General features: G+C 38.6%; 1 protein-coding gene across 9 annotated transcripts in view; it reads left to right on the top strand.

The window, feature by feature from the left end:
* Nucleotides 1-17,004, top strand: part of susd1 (sushi domain containing 1) — a 92,064-nt gene that overhangs the window by 1,038 nt on the left and 74,022 nt on the right. For all 9 annotated transcript variants that reach the window (XR_003716705.2, XM_028804895.2, XM_028804897.2 and 6 more), the window contains exons 2-3: nt 7,163-7,297; nt 11,606-11,758. Coding sequence is in view for 8 of the 9 variants with exons in the window: in XM_028804895.2 (XP_028660728.2) it covers nt 7,163-7,297; nt 11,606-11,758 (288 nt within the window). In the remaining variant the exon portion in view is untranslated. The remainder of the gene's footprint in view (nt 1-7,162; nt 7,298-11,605; nt 11,759-17,004) is intronic.

The following is a 17,004-nucleotide window of genomic DNA, read 5'->3' as shown; positions in this document are numbered from 1 at the left end:
TTTGTGTTGATTAGATGGTGACAATGATGGGGTCCAGTGTGGGCTCTGCATTAATGGCGTGTGTCGTTTTACTCCGGTGCTTTGAATATTCTCTTTAAAGTTTAGTTCAATTGTTTGTTTTGTGTGTTGTACAGTGCATCCAGAAAGTATTCACAGCACATCACTTTTTCCACATTTTGTTATATTACAGCCTTATTCCAAAATGGGTTAAATTCATTTTTTTCCTCAGAATTCTGCACACAACACCCCATAATGACAACATGAAAAAAGTTTACCTGAGGTTTTTGCAAATTTATTAAAAATAAAAAAACAGAAATCCCATGTACATAAGTATTCACAGCCTTTGCTCAATACTTTGTCGATGCACCTTTGGCAGCAATTACAGCCTCAAGTCTTGTTGAATGTGATGCCACAAGCTTGGCACACCTATCCTTGGCCAGTTTCGCCCATTCCTCTTTGCAGCACCTCTCAAGCTCCATCAGGTTAGATGGGAAGCGTCGGTGCACAGCCATTTTAAGATCTCTCCAGAGATGTTGAATCGGATTCAAGTCTGGGCTCTGGCTGGGCCTCTCAAGGACATTCACAGAGTTGTCCTGAAGCCACTCCTTTGATATCTTGGCTGTGTGCTTAGGGTCGTTGTCCTACTGAAAGATGAACTGTCGCCCCAGTCTGAGGTCAAGAGCGCTCTGGAACAGGTTTTCATCCAGGACGTCTCTGTACATTGCTGCAGTCATCTTTCCCTTTATCCTGACTAGTCTCCCAGTCCCTGCCGCTGAAAAACATCCCCACAGCATGATGCTGCCACCACCATGCTTCACTGTAGGGATGGTGCCAGGTTTCCTCCAAACGTGATGCCTGGCATTCACACCAAAAAGTTCAATCTTTGTCTCATCAGACCAGAGAATTTTCTTTCTCATGGTCTGAGAGTCCTTCAGGTGCCTTTTGGCAAACTCCAGGCGGGCTGCCATGTGCCTTTTACTAAGGAGTGGCTTCCGTCTGGCCACTCTACCATAGAGGCCTGATTGGTGGATTGCTGCAGAGATGGTTGTCCTTCTGGAAGGTTCTGCTCTCTCCACAGAGGACCTCTGGAGCTCTGACAGAGTGACCATCAGGTTCTTGGTCACCTCCCTGACTAAGGCCCTTCTCCCCCGATCGCTCAGTTTAGATGGCCGGCCAGCTCTAGGAAGAGTCCTGGTGGTTCGAACTTCTTCCACATACAGATGATGGAGGCCACTGTGCTCATTGGGACCTTCAAAGCAGCAGATATTTTTCTGTAACCTTCCCCAGATTTGTGCCTCGAGACAATCCTGTCTCAGAGGTCTACAGACAATTCCTTTGACTTCATGTTTGGTTTGTGCTCTGACATGAACTGTCAACTGTGGAACCTTATATAGACAGGTGTGTGCCTTTCCAAATCATGTCCATCAACTGAATTTACCACAGGTGGACTCCAATTAAGCTGCAGAAACATCTCAAGGATGATCAGGGGAAACAGGATGCACCTGAGCTCAATTTTGAGCTTCACGGCAAAGGCTGTGAATACTTATGTACATGTGCTTTCTCAATTTTTTTATTTTTAATAAATTTGCAAAAACCTCAAGTAAACTTTTTTCATGTTGTCATTATGGGGTGTTGTGTGTAGAATTCTGAGGAAAAAAATGAATTTAATCCATTTTGGAATAAGGCTGTAACATAACAAAATGTGGAAAAAGTGATGCGCTGTGAATACTTTCCGGATACACTGTACACCTTTACCTGCACAGCCCATGTGGCTGCCAGAGTTCCTATGTAATATGGTCAAAATCCCCCTATCTGTAAAGACAATTCCCCCCAATTTTGAAAAACAAAATCTATTAATTATTGAATGCTAATGTATATGCATAATAAACACTATTTTAAATAAAAAGATGGACCACTGTTCCAATGTAAAGAAAGGTCTTGTCACAAATACAAGTAAATGATGTAGCCCACTATACTGGAATATTTAAACTTATTCTGATGAAAATCCTTTTGTTATCCAAAACAGGTTAATATATTTAACTTTTTTGAAAGTCATGCCAGTTAAAGAACTTAGTGAATGTTTTCTTTAATGCTTTTAAAAAAACGCTACAGGGCTTTGCCCTCTGCACGCTTCGCTCTCCAACTCCTGGGTCGGCGTTACGCACTACCCTCTTTGCGGTTCTGCCGCTCACATATGGGGATGCGGATGTACAATTTAAACTGATTGTTATTTTCATGGGAATTGTTACATATGCATAATAATAATAATTTTTAACCATATTACAAAATAGTAAAACGTAATAATTTGAAAGTAAATTATGTTTCATGTTGCGTTAGAGGTATTCGTTGCGTTATCTGATTTTGTTCTGTTTGGATTTGAAATTAACACGCAAATACTGTACTTTTTAAACTTACACTTTTACTGGGCTGTGTGCGTGGTTGAATATGGTTGAGCGAAGGGCGTGACTTTAACAAAATCTCATGGCCAAAGTCTCGTCTCGCGGGACTTGAAATTATCTCTTTGAAAAAGTCTCGTCTCAGGATTTCCTTCGATAACAGAGAGATATAAATCCTTCATAAGAAACAAATTGGTAAACATATAGATGCAGCGTCATGTGCTCAGATATGATCAGTTTTATTTAAGTCAAAATAGAATGGCGTAGAACAACCGAGCTCGATGGACTGAATGGTCTCCTCTCATTTTGTCATATTTCTTATGTTTCTATGAATATGTAATCACAGGTTCATCACAAGCCAAAAAATGAGAAAAGCAAAATGAATCATTTAAATAATAATGACACTACCTATAAATCCTCGCTTCTGCACTCCATTGACTGCTGAATTTCTGTCTGTGGTTTGATGCTTTGAGAGTTGCTGTTACAGATGGTGATTGCTATGCTGTACTCAAAGGACTCAATTCTGATTTTTTTTGAAGATAAGCAGACTACTTGACAAAACTCTTCAAACTAATACCGGCCCTGGATTTTCATTTGTGCTTAGCTGGAACTCTAAATGTTGTTAATAAAGTAAAAATATATACTATATACTAGTGCAGGGGCGATTCGGCAAACCCCAATGTTTGTCATGTTAAATGATGTAAGTAAATAGCACATTCATTACTTCACAAATACAGTAATCAGTGGTCTTCAGAATTTGTGAGACTGTTTCACTGTGACGCTCGCAGTACGGAGGTGAAAAGATCGAAAATAAAGAGACTTAAACACAGTCGAAGTGAGAAGTATTCTGTCGATCAAAGTGGCTACAGCTTTGAAAGACAAAGAATTGTGGGAAATTGAGGTGCAAAGCCCCTTGCATTGATCTGCGCTCTTTAAAATATACTTGCATGTTGAGAACTTGTAAGTCAAAATTCAATGAGTAGCAGGTGGCGCCAGTGCTTATTTGCGTTTTACTTTTCATTTTTGTGGCTTCATTGCTGTTTAGACTAAAAGTAAACTTGCAAATGGTGTTATTTCATTTTATTCATAATTACTGTAGCATTCTTGCATGTAGACTTTGACAAATAAATGACAAAAGAGAGATTGCATTTTCATTTTATAATTTAAATTTTTGCAGTAAATACCTCCCTTAATGTGATGTATAAAGGCAAGAGAATGTGACATTAAATCACTTACTCACCTTTCACTTCAATGAAACCCAACTACAATGAGTTCTGTCGTCTCACAGTGTGTGCTCTGTATTGTAAGAAGGGGAAATGTGAATTTTGCATGTGTACTCAAGAAAGCCTGATTTGAGTCAAAGGTGTTAAAGAGGCAACAGTGTAAACTGGCACTTTTGTAAAAAAAAAAGTACTTGTCCTTCATTTCCAGCCCCAGGCGTGGTTAAATCTCTTTCTCGCAGGACATATAACGCTGCTCGCATTGTGAAGGGGGGACAGCTGAACTCACTCTAAGGAAAAGCGGTCGGATCATCTGCTGGCTTGCTGCTGCTGTTGATCTGTGTCTTCTGCTTGTCGCTTGTCGTTGTTTTAAGAGCTGGGAGCACATGAAGCGTGTCTGCCAAAAGCATTCCAACAACTGCTAGGTTAGATGTCTGTGAACTTGTTTTAAATATTGTCTGACGGCCTTGTCTCGTGTGACTTTAAAGTGTCTCTCGCGGGTCGTCAAATTGTCTTCCGAGAAGATCACGTCTCGTCTCCCTAGTCTCCCTCCCAAGATTTTTTTTTATAATAGAGAGAAATGATCAAAGTGGGGAGGCACTGAGCCCATAAAATGAAATTCTTTCCATTCACACTAGAAATAAGGTGTTTGGTTCCTGTCCGGAAGCATTTACATTCATTAACTCCACATACATCTTTCTGCTATTTAGCATTCAAAACAAGGCCTCCAGTGGAAAAAGAAAACCAGCATACCCCTGTGCTCTCACTAGCAGACATTTTGTCAAGCCATCAGACGTGTGTTGTGGTTGTTCTGGTAGGATGATGCGCACTTTGCCAAATAAAGACAATCTTGGCAACTGCAATTCTAAAGGTGCACCGGAGACAGAAATGAAACTTGAAACAGGATCTTCAAGTTAAGCTCTTGGGGAGACGTGTGCAGTTGTTAAAAAACATGCAAATACAGTTGGAAGATATCGGCATTCAGGGAGCGGCTTTCAGTGGTGTGAAAGTACAATAATATTTACAGTGATGTGTTTTGGTGCGCCTTTTTGGAAAATATGCAGCATATTTATATATATATGCAGCGGAGTGGTGGCTCTGAGGCTAGAGATCTGCACTGCCAATCAGAAGGTTGCCGGTTCGAATCCCGTAAATGCCAATAGGGACTCTGCTCTGTTGGGCCCTTGAGCAAGGCCCTTAACCTGCAATTGCTGAGCGCTTTGAGTAGTGAGAAAAGCGCTATATAAATGCAAAGAATTATTATTATTATTATCACATTTAAAAAAAAACACAGCTCCTCCGCAGTGATGTGAACGTGAGGCAAAAATACAAATGAATTTATTGGTCTGCTATGGATTATATCCATTATACATGGCAAAAAGAATTCAGGTAGAGTGAACGAGGATTTAGGAAGTAATATTCCTTGCGTTTAACAATGATTAGGTAGTTTTGTTTTGCAATTGTGAAGTTGCCTGCAAACTAAATTTTAGGATCAGTTTCATGAAACTATAGGTGAATTAAACTTGCCTGTTTCACTCATCCATATTCGTACTGATTGTGTCTGTTGCCTGTTGTTACCACATGGACCTTATTTAAGATGGACATGCGCAGTTTTATGTACCCAAGCATTGGATCAATTTCCCTCTCTCTGCAAACTTTTCTCTTTAGTGTAGTGGTGGATCTGGACAGCTTAACAGTTCACACCAGCTGTAGTTTCAGCACACCCATTTCTGTGCCCTCTGTTTCCAGTTACTCAGCCATTTGTCTCCATATTTAAACAGATCTGAATCACTTTATAGCTTTCTTTGACATTGCTTTTATCATAGCTAACACAATATTAGAATCAAACTTTTAGACACTGGCTTGCATGGTGATTCTTGTTGATATCAAAAGACAGACTCTGTACATGACATTCACTGATCTCAACACCTCTTACTTCACAGACCGCAGGTATTTGGTTGTTCAGCCAGTTTCTCTGTGTTACTCATCTTGTTTTCGTTGGTTCACTTAGACATTCCATTCTTAAAGATGCAAGAGAAGTGCAGAATTTCTGTTTCAGTGCTACTGGATTGTTAGACCTTTGACTTTCTTTATTATATATCTATAATTACAACCTCATACTTTAGATAGTTAAGTTATTGTGTCTGATATTACTTTTATTTCATTTTCATTTTTTGTATTTTGCTTTCTGCTTTAATAAATAAGATAAACCATTTTAAATCTTAATTTGCAGTATAATTTTAACATTTTCTAGTCCTGGAGGTTCAGTTTTCAATGAAGGATTTAGCATGGTTAAGGATGTGAACGGTAGGACAACATGGCCATCAGGCCTACAAGAGGTACCGTAACTAAACTTATTAAATCTCCTTCACCAGATGGAGATTTGGAACTAGAGGTCTGGAACTGAAGGGGAATCTTAAAGGCCCCAAGGTCACTCTGTCCAAATCTCTCACTCCTATTCCTGGAGAAAGGAGACAGATGAGGTGGGTGTCCTCCAGGCACACCACTAGACAGTGGACTTGCATAAATAAATCAATTATAGTTCATCAAACTGTCTCTTAAAGCCCACCTACAATGTTTTAGTTAAATATGCATTTTGTTAAGTAGCCACGAAAAATAATTAAAATTACTTACAAACATGTCTGTGAATTTAGTTTTTGCCCTTAGAAGTTCAGCTACCTTTGTGATCTCATAGCCTGATGCTTGCCATGTCTTATGCTGTTTATGCATCTTTTTGCAGTCTGGACAATGTCTGGACTTTTCAGAACAGCAGCAATCCACTGGGCTTACTAGAAGAACCGTTCAGATCGAGAGACCCTTTAAGACTGCTGTCACCATGCCAAAGCATCCTATGTGGGGTGGGCTGTAGTGAATTGAGAGACACTCTTTATAATACAAAGGAACGTGATGTGCAGGAGTGATGAAGACATCAAGCGTCTGAAACTACAGATGGACCAGGACAGAATACAGACTTGGGTAGATTTGTGGCAGATGAAACTTATAGTTAAATAAATTTGAAACATTACATGTAGGAAGAAAAATTTCAGACTAGTATACAGCTGAAAGTAATCCATGTGAGAAGGACCAGGGGCTTGAAGTGCACTCATTAGAACATTAGAAGCATTTTGACAATTGATCAATCCAACCAGCTTATCCAATCTTTCACAGTAGACTCCTCAAATATTTTCATCCAGACAGTGCACAGAAGTGATCAGGATGGCTAATGGGATGTTAAGTTACATAGCACCCCATGTATGGAGTACAAGTCAAGGGAGGTTATGCTTATGTTATATAACACACTTGTGAGGTGTAATCTGCACTTCTATGTGTATTTTTGGTCTTTGTTTTATAAACTGCTGACACATTTTGTCTAAGTAAGAACTCCTCTTATGGTGCTTCTCTTGGACAACTCTACTTAAGTATGGCTGCACTGAACACCATAGAGCACAAATGGCATCTTCACGAGCATTGCTACCTAATGAGGGTACTGTATTCCTGTTTTAAGTGTGTAGGTTTGACCGTATCTGTCATTGTCTTCTTTTTCAGTGTTGATAACCACCCCACCAGATATCTGTGCCACCTGCCATGAAAATGCCACATGCAGTGAGAAAGAGGATGGCAGCGGCAAGATCTGCATTTGTATGTATGGGCTGATAGGGAATGGCCGAACGTATTGCCAAGGTAAGTGCGTTTTGTTTGTCACTCCTAGATATCAGAATTCTGGTATTTTATAGAGTAGTTAGGCCAGTATTCCCACTGGAGTAGCCAGCCAGATGTTACATATTCATGATTTTGTTTGAAGCACATTATAAATAACTGTGGCATGTTTTTTTTCTGTGTTAACACAATGTGCGAGCTAGCAAGAGAATCTTACTCCCTAACTTAGTGCCAGTAATTAAACCATGGGCTTTAACTAGCGTAGAGCTATTTACAGCTTCTCTTACTGTCACCTTTTATAGCCCTGTCCACATTGGTGTAGCCAGTTTCTTTTGGATCATCTGAAGCTTCTGAAGTTCTAAATCTTGGTGTTTTCAGAGGTTGTGGCAGGAAAATGTGGAGTGAGCTGTGACAATATGCAGTGTCTTTCTTAAAGGCGAACCATCACAGACAGGAAGGTGGCTGGCTATGCATGTCTTAGTCCGCACTACTGCAATGATTCTTGGGATTTTAGTTCTTCCCCCAGCGTATTACTTGAACATCAATGTCACTGATCCGCTGTTGTCTGGCAATTTAAATGAAAACAGGTTCATTGTTTCACATCACAATTTTTTCAAAGCCCCCAAATGGAAGAATACTTTTCACTTTTAAAAGACAGAAAAACATGACTGTTCCCTTTTAAGTAGTATGATAATGGAGTCAAATTGCTATTTTTACTGTAAATATGTAACATTTGAATTTAAATGTGTATAAATACAGAATGTTCGCCCTGCAATGGACTGGCACTCTGTCCAGGGTTTGCTCCTGCTTTGCACCCTATGAATGTTGGAATATATTCCAGCACACCCAACGACCCTGTTCAGGACAAAGCGTGTTAGAAAATGACTGACTAGAAAAAAAATGCATACAGAATATCACCTTTTATTTCTTTTTATACAGTACATTCCAGTTTCTCCTTTTACTCACCACAATCAGTGTTGTCTTTATCCATACATACATTCTGTTTCCATCTCTGGAGTCATCAGTGTTAAGGTGATGCCATATATTCAGGGCATAGGTTCCTTAAAGGGAATTATGGCTTATTCTACGTTTTTCATTTTTTATTTAACACTACCCCTGAGGAATTTGTTTTTTTCCTATTATGCTTATTCCTTCATTTGGTGGCAGTCATCACTGAGATTTTGATCTTTATCATTGCATTTTCTAGTCCAGTTCCTTAGCCTCCAGACTTCAGGGTAATCTATATATATAAAATCCCTGTGTGCGTCCAGGTGTCCGTGTGTGGGTGTCTTCTGGTGAAGTGCGCATGCGCGGGGCACGGTGCGATGCGTGATATTACTGTCAGAGAAAGTTAGAGGCGTTTTACGGAAATACAAACCAGTATTACTGCGAGAGGAAATTAAAGGTACACAATACAGTGACGCATATTACAGCCACATACAAGCCAGTATTACTGTCAGAGGAGATTAAAGGCATATTACCGACGTGCACGCCTGTATTACCGCCAAAGAAAATTAAAGGTATATTACGGACGTACAAGCCAGCAGACGTACAAGACGGTATCCTTCAATAAGGGCGCGCACAAAAAGGCGAGCCTCAAAAGGGCGACCTCAATTGGGCGCAGCGAACAAAGGCGCGCGTAAATAAAGATCTGCACCTTTGTTGCTCTTCACATATTCCAGAGCCATTTGAACTAAATTATCTACGAACGCCTTTATTCGCCGCGCTCAATTGAGGTCGCCTTTTTGTGCGCGCCCTTATTGAATAGAGCCGTACAAGACAGTATTACTGTCACAGAAAATTAAAGACACACAATACACGGCGGCAGCCCACGAAGAACGGTCAGCTCAGCAAGTAAACATCAACAAAAGAAAGGCGGAAAGAAAGAAAAATACGACCAACAAAAAGAATGAGGTCAAAGTCCCTTGCCATTTAATATAGACTGTTCCTACTAATGTTTATGCACTACTGTTCTAGCGCCTGTTATTGTAACGGGCTAAATGACTAGTTACAAATAAAATGTTAAGTACAAAAGACTGAAATAATAATAAATGTAATGTTCTCATGTTTGTTGCTGTGATGATTGAACTTGGACATTAAATACGTGAAGCAGCTACAGTATGTCTGTCTGTCTGTCCACATGAAACAACCAATTGTGTTAAGATGTGGCACATTTATCCTTCAAGACATTTCATTTTTCATTCAAATATCTCGAGATACTGTATCTTGAACAGATTGCTGTAAATTTTCAAATTTACCATTGAAAAGCATTGCCGAATTTGCAAACTTATACATCTTAAAATGGAAAAATCTTCCGCGAGACTTTAACTTGGAATTAGTTTACTGTTTCGATTTTCCCTTGAGAGCAGTTGCCTGAACTTGCGTATTTTGCATCATTTATCTTTCAAATGGCCAGTGCAAGTGAGTCAAACATCAGGCAGAGTGCACACAGGTGCAAACAGCTCACACAGTAGGGCCTTCTCCTGCTGCTTTAGATAAGTTCACTAATAGAGTGCAAAAAAGTCACTTCTCTAGGAATAAATGGAAGGAGAAAACAATTATGTAAGCACATATAATTGACTGAACTAATATTATCTGCACATTATTACTGTAATGAACGGACATTATCAACTTGCAGCTAAATGGTGTTTGAACTAATTAATAACACAGGGAAGTTCCAGCTGCCGTGATATAAACACAGGATGAGTTTAAAAATGGACAGTGGCATTGAGAGGTAGGAGGATTCAGCGTCTTAAGCCCCTGATCTTTCAGTCCCAGATAAACACGAACAATCGTGGCAAGGCCTTGATCTTCTTGCTCATTCCAAACCACTCGTATTTAAGTAATGGAAATGCTCATCCATGCTTTCTTCTCGTCACATGTGGATTATTATAATTCCCTCTTTACCTGTCTAAGTAAAGCTGGTTTGTCTAATTATCAGACTGCCCACAATGCAGCTGCCAGGCTTTTAACACGCTCACACAAATGGACCCACATCTCCCCAATTTTATACTCTACATTGGATCCCAGTGGAATTTAGGGTCCAGTTCGAAAGTCTGGTATTTAATTACAGGGCTCTGCATATTCAAGCTCCCCAATATATCTTAAACCTCCTCCAGCACTACACCTTGTGCATGGCTCTAAGCTCTTCTCAGTTACATCTACTGTTCGTTCCTCATACCAGATTAAAGACATGTGGGGATCACGCATTTCAAGCCATTGCTCCAAGGTTATGGAAGTCTTCCACTAACACTGAGATCAGCAGAATCTCCTGAACTGTTCAAATGTCACCTTAAGATGCATCTGTTCAGACAGGCATTTAGGTAGCGCTGTCATCTGTGCGTGTTTTTTTTATATCATCATTGTTCTGTATTTTGTTGTAATGTTTCATTTTTTTCCATGTATTATTGTTCAGCGCTTTGTGACTTTTGTGTGTGATAGGCGCTTTATAAATACATTTTTACTTACTTACTTATTCCCATTATACAATAAATCAGTTCCTTTTCAGGCTCTTGCTTATTTATATCATTTTAACAGATTAAACTAACTAATATTAATAGCTAGATAAGGAAGTTATTTCAGTTCATTTTTCTCCTTTTATTGGTTAATATTGATACTGATTTTAATGCTATTATTCATCATTTTGTATTGTTAGATATTTTACAATAGCTAATTATTATATAATCCTCTACTGGATATACTTTCAAAAATGTTTTGTTTTAAGAAAATCGAAAAATTTGTCACAGACCCTCCACCATTAACACACATCAATCAATGCCATTTTCACTTGAATTGCAGTCTTCTGTTTATGAAAGCCATTGAGCAGCCACAAGCCTCTTTGTGCTCCGTTTTTAACTCCAATATAAAGTGCTATTAGAAAGTATGATGTATTTAATGAAGTCTACTAGCACATGTAATTGCATTCTATTATTGCTATTACTTTTGAATATGACTCATTGTTACAAAACTGTTTAATAAACAAAAATGTAAGAACTGACTCTTGGATGAAGTAAATAAAATATGGGAAATGTTTTAAATTTCATATTACTTTAACTTTTATGTCACGCCATGCATACATTTTCTAGCTTGTTTATTTTGGATGGTTACTTATTACACAAAGACTGGGCTATTTTCTTTATGTCAATCAAAACTGCATCAAAGACTCAGAAGCACCCTGCCACACACTGGTTACCCTAGCAGACATGTCAGTGTGGCAGTACACCACAGTGTCTTCCTAAAAAATTGTATCCATACTCATGACTCTTATAAATGTGTTACTGTGTACTGCTGATTCCATGGTGTAGCCCTCTTGTTTCTTTGTGTCCTTTTTAGACAAAGACGAGTGCAAGATTTCATCTCTAATCTGTGGTGAACACACTGTTTGCCATAACACCTATGGGAGCTTCTACTGCACCTGTCTCGATGGATACAGACCCTCAAGCAACACAGAACTATTTATACCAAATGACGGCACACACTGTGAAGGTGAGTAACTCCGATCTCAGATCTTCTGGCATAAGTTGTAGTGACACATCAATCTGTGTTTGGGACTACTGAAGTGCGGTAGGGGAAGCAAGCAGTTGCAAGCAGTTAGGCAAACATTACCTTCTTTTCCAAAAGTGTTGTATGCCATCTACTAATCCACTTTTATTTTTTAAGTTTAACACTCTTGCTTCTCTTCAGGCACTGGACATTCATTTTCTAAGAGCATACCATTCTTTGAGACTACATTTACACTGAAACTCAACTTATTTATGTCACAGAACTGATTTTTTAGAAAAGTGTGAACTGAAAAAAACATATAGAATCAGAACTTTCAAAATCATATTTAAAGCACTTTCATATGAGGTACTACTCTAATCTGACACAGACATATGTGACCTGAATGAGGACTGTGTTTGAACACTTGAGTTAAAATGTCTGTAAATTTATAATCCCAGTTAATTTAACATCAATATTTATGAATTACAGTACTGACTCAGTGTCCCAATTGACAGAAAATGAGCTGACAGACTTAATAAGCATTAAGAGCAACAGTTATCATCCATAACAGCCCCAAATGCTATGTGCCATCTGATTGGAAATGCTGCACCTCATGGATATTTTTGAGGAAGAGTCTTGCAGACAAATATTAATATAAATAATTGAATGTCCCCTCAACATCCAAAAATTGTAAAACAATTCTTCATCAAATTCCCCCTCATCTCTATGATTCCTGACTCCTTTCTCATTTTCACACATTTGTGCATACAGATACAACAGTGATACCTGCGCTCAAAGCAACGGCCACAATCTTTTTCTATTTCTTTTTCTTGCTGCCATGACCCAACAAATCTGCAGATGAGCACACTAAAAAACACCATGAAGTAATACAGTAGCCAGCAGGCTGTTGGCATTCATTGTGATCTATTAGGTTGCATCTGTCTGACCAATTTGTTTTTATTAATTTTGTGTACAGTACATTCAGGATTGATATCAGTACACACTCATATCAGATTTGGATCACGTACTAAATTAGCTTGAACAGTAGGTGGAGCTCTGGCTCTCTTGCTAAAGATCCTGTGTAGGTAACTGGATAGTTGCCGATTCGAATCCTGGCAGTGCCAAATGGAGTGCTACTGCAATGGGCCCTTGAGTAAGGTCCTTAACTTGCAGTTGCTCCAGAGGTGCAGTACAATTAGTGGACTCTTCACGCTGACCCCTTCTCTGGAAGGTAAGTTGGTGTACATGAAAAATTACATATTCCTAATGTGAGAAATTGCATATGGCAAATAAAGTGAATTATTAACAAAAAATGGGATATGACACATACATCATAATTGAGTCCTTAAGACTGCTGGCAACAGTTTATGTCACAGATTTCCTTGTTTAGTTACCAGCAGTCTGCACATAGACAGGGTATGCAGTTGTTATGCTCCCAAGGACAGTATCCATGAAAACATTTCAGTGTCGAGGACAATGAGATATTCCAAAAAAATGACACTGTTATTTATTTTATCTTCTTCTATCCACCACTCATTCCTGACTCATGAAAAAAATGGTATTATAGGAGTATCATATTAAAATAATGTTTTATAAACTTGGAATTCTTGAACCACTCTCTTTTTGTTAATTTTCTGGCCTTAGCTTCATTTTGATGCTTTGATTTTCATATAATCCTTACTAAATCTTGATATTTTCTTCTCAAAGCAGTCTCAAGCTCTGCTTAAAATTCCTTAATATTATAGAATATATCTGTGTAATAGTGTGTAATAATTTACCTCTGTGCTGCAGTCTTCATCAAAGGTGCAATTTAATGTTACTGTCAGACACATCTAGAGATAACTGGATCAATTATTCTTCAAAAGCATGGCCTAAGTCTTTGTTATTTAGTTTTAAAATATATACATTACAAAAAATAATAGTATTCATTAAGTCAGACATACAGTGCTATAAGAATAACATAACAATATAGCTGACGCCCCCATAGCATACGGCGGTGTAAGAATAGGGACGGAAAACGGTGAGAAAAGAATTCAGAAATCAAGAAGAAATAAATACTTCTTGAAAGACGCAGTTGTGAAATCAGGCTTTCCGAATTTACATACTATGGCCATGGCATCCTGATAGTTTTGTTGCATGTATCTTGGACTTCCTGGAAATGTGGATGGTAATATGATCATTTTGCCCACACGTACGTTGTTATTTTCAGTGTTTGCTTGCAGTATGTCTGATAGTCCTTTGTATTGTTCCATGCGCAGATTTGGTTGATGTAATCTGAGATAGTTGAGACGCACGGCCTCTGTTTTAACATACGCATCTACCACATACTGTTGGAATAGTTTGCCACTGGAGTGCAAAATACTAAATGTATTCCTCATTGCTAACCCGTAAGCATAAAATTGGCATTGAGTAAGCCTTATTCGCTTGGCGGTTCTTTTATTGGGAACATGTCGTAAATCTTTGTGCCAGCCAATGTCTCCGTAAAGAAATAAAAGTGGGTAAACCATAGGATTGCAATTCATATTGAGCGTGGAAATCTGTTTACAGGAGTTGTGTTTGGGATAGATGCAAATGTCCCTTTCGGCAGGCGGTTTGCCATCTTGTCCGATGAAAATCGCTGCAACAGTGCATGATAGTGTTTGCACTGCTGGTCTGGAGTCCCAGTGTTGTACTCTTGGACAGGAAGACAGGAATAAGGTGAAGAAGTACCTGTGGTAACGGGAAGAGGACTGTGTGTATGTCTGCTGAGACTGCGTTGGTTTGGAAATGTTGCTTTGCAGATGTCGAATTGCAAGACTTGTGAATGAGTTTTGTTGTCTTTAGTCAGACAATCCTGTGTTGTGAACTTCTTATTGTATTTCTGGCACTCATATAGTTGTTGGGAAGAATGCCTTTTCTTGTGTTTAGCAAGTGAGGTTCGCATTTGAAAAGTTTTGTTGCAGGAATCGCACTGGAAGAATGTGTTACTGGAGTGGGAGTCAGGTAATTTTTCAACGGAGTGAATTTTTGTGTGTTTGTTAAGATAGTTCTGCGTTGTGAAACGTTTTGTGCAAGTGTGACACTGAAACAATTTGTCGTTGCAGTGAATTTTATTGTGTTTGGCAAGGCTGAGTTTTGCTTTGAAAGGTTTACTACAAATGTCACAGAGGAAGGTTGTAGCAGTAGACGAAACTGTAGTGTTTTGAGGAAGAGAAGAATGACTGAGGACTGATGTGTTGGTGTTATCAGACATTATATGCTGCTGTGGAGACATGATCAGAATCGGTAGGAGGGCTTCATAGTGGCCGTTGTCCTGAGTACAGAAGGTAAATGAAGAGAGTATTTCCAGAATTGTAAATGCAAGGTGGGATGTTGGGGTCGTGTTTGAAGTAAATGACAATGGTAGCATGGAGAATCTCGGAAAGAGCTTGAATTTCAGCTTCACCACCATAAACTCCAGCTGTTGCCATGTATTGATAGTATTCCTGACTTGTTGTGATAACTCGATTTGCATTGGAAAGAACAACAGGAAGAACGTCTCCAAATCTGTCCCAATGTGATGCAATGAAATCTATTGCCCTATGTCGTAGTGAGAGTGCATTGCCTTCGTCAACCATTTGTGTCAAGAAATAACCCACTGATAGGAACAGGCAGTTGCCGGATTCCGGAATGGAGATGACGTTGTACAAAAACCCGTCGACAGAGAAGATACTGTCGTCCATTTTATAACAAAGGCTTAGGAAACAACCGTCGCAGTATAACGAAAATAGCAAGGTGTATGGGAGGCCGCAGGCAGCGTGGGGAAGGGTTTGGAAGAGGACGAATAGGAATCGAGAAATACCGTGTCGGCTGCGTGTGGGCGGGACTGGTTTTGATGTGGAAGCAGGACGAACCAGAAGAGAAATATATATAAGAGATATAAAAACACATTTGAAATAAAATGTAATCAATGCAATATTTCAAAGAGAGTGTTACAGTCCATTTGATCATGATCAATGTTTAAAACAGCCTCTTCCTCAGTTTCCAAGAGCTATCGTAAAAAGGCCCATTATTAAATAGTTCCTCATTTAAATTGAGCCACCAGAAGTAAAACATAAACAATTCAGGAACCTGTCAGACTTATTTTAGAATAACATTAACAAATTCTTGAAAAATTCTAAAAAATATTCTGGACTCATTTAAGCAAAGAATATGTGATTTTTTTAAAATGTAGATTATATGCTGTATGATGCTGTTTTCCTATTGAGTTTTTTTCCATCCAATGTTACTCTAAACAATTATGTTAGAGGATTAGGAATATTCAAAGTCTGACACCATCTGATAGCTGATTGATAAACACATATCTCCCTTTAATATAGGATTAATTTAGTAAAGGCCTAAAACATATGACCTAGCGAGGCTCGTGCCAGATGGTCCGGTGCCTGATATATTTTGCATGATATTGCTGTAGAAATCATAATTCTAGGATAAAGTACAGTGTGTTATGCACAGATTGGTTAAGGATGGATTATATATCATGAATAACTAACTGAGTTGTATTCCCACCCTGAAATATCAATAGAGAGGTCACTTTCCCAGTGTTGTTTAAGATCACCTAGTGGCACACCATGACATTAAATCAAGAAATGCTACTGATATTCTTTCCATTATTAGCTAAATATATATCCATGTATGGATAGTGACGAAAGATTAGGCAAGTTTGGTGGGTTTCTTTTTACAAAATTTAAGACTTGTTAATAGAAACAAATAATGTGTTGGAGGAATTCCCTATTAAAGAGTTATTCAGACTGTGTAAATATCATGTCAATAGAGACAGGAGACAGAGATCTTAGAAGGCTCAGATATCTAAAGACATCCATGAATTAAATACTCTATAAGTTAAGGAAGGCATGGATATGTGATTTTCCTGTAATTAAACTGTAGACAACAGAATTTCTGCATTCAGTTTTTGTTACATTGGTTCCATATTTTTAGCGAGTTATGCACATGCAGATTGCTAATGACATAAGTCATTAAAGAAGGAACCCTTAGAAACTGAAGGATTACAAACAGGAAAGGTAAGCGCCATTATCATCTTATTAATTTTAGATGTTGTAAGCTTCAGTTTATGATCAGCCTTCTAGTGTTATATTCAAATTGGACCAAGTCAATTGCAGTCAGACTTTTTTAGAAAGTGAGAAATGAGAAAACAATTGTCAGAATTTACATCTGTCCCACAAAAACCACATCACAAATCAAAGTCATTGTTACAGGCAAGTGACAAGTGGGAA

Source organism: Erpetoichthys calabaricus, chromosome 7 (assembly GCF_900747795.2).
Source record: "Erpetoichthys calabaricus chromosome 7, fErpCal1.3, whole genome shotgun sequence".
NCBI lineage: Eukaryota > Metazoa > Chordata > Cladistia > Polypteriformes > Polypteridae > Erpetoichthys > Erpetoichthys calabaricus.
The sequence above is the reverse complement of the archived record's forward strand: the minus strand, read 5'-3'. Positions and strand labels throughout refer to the sequence as shown.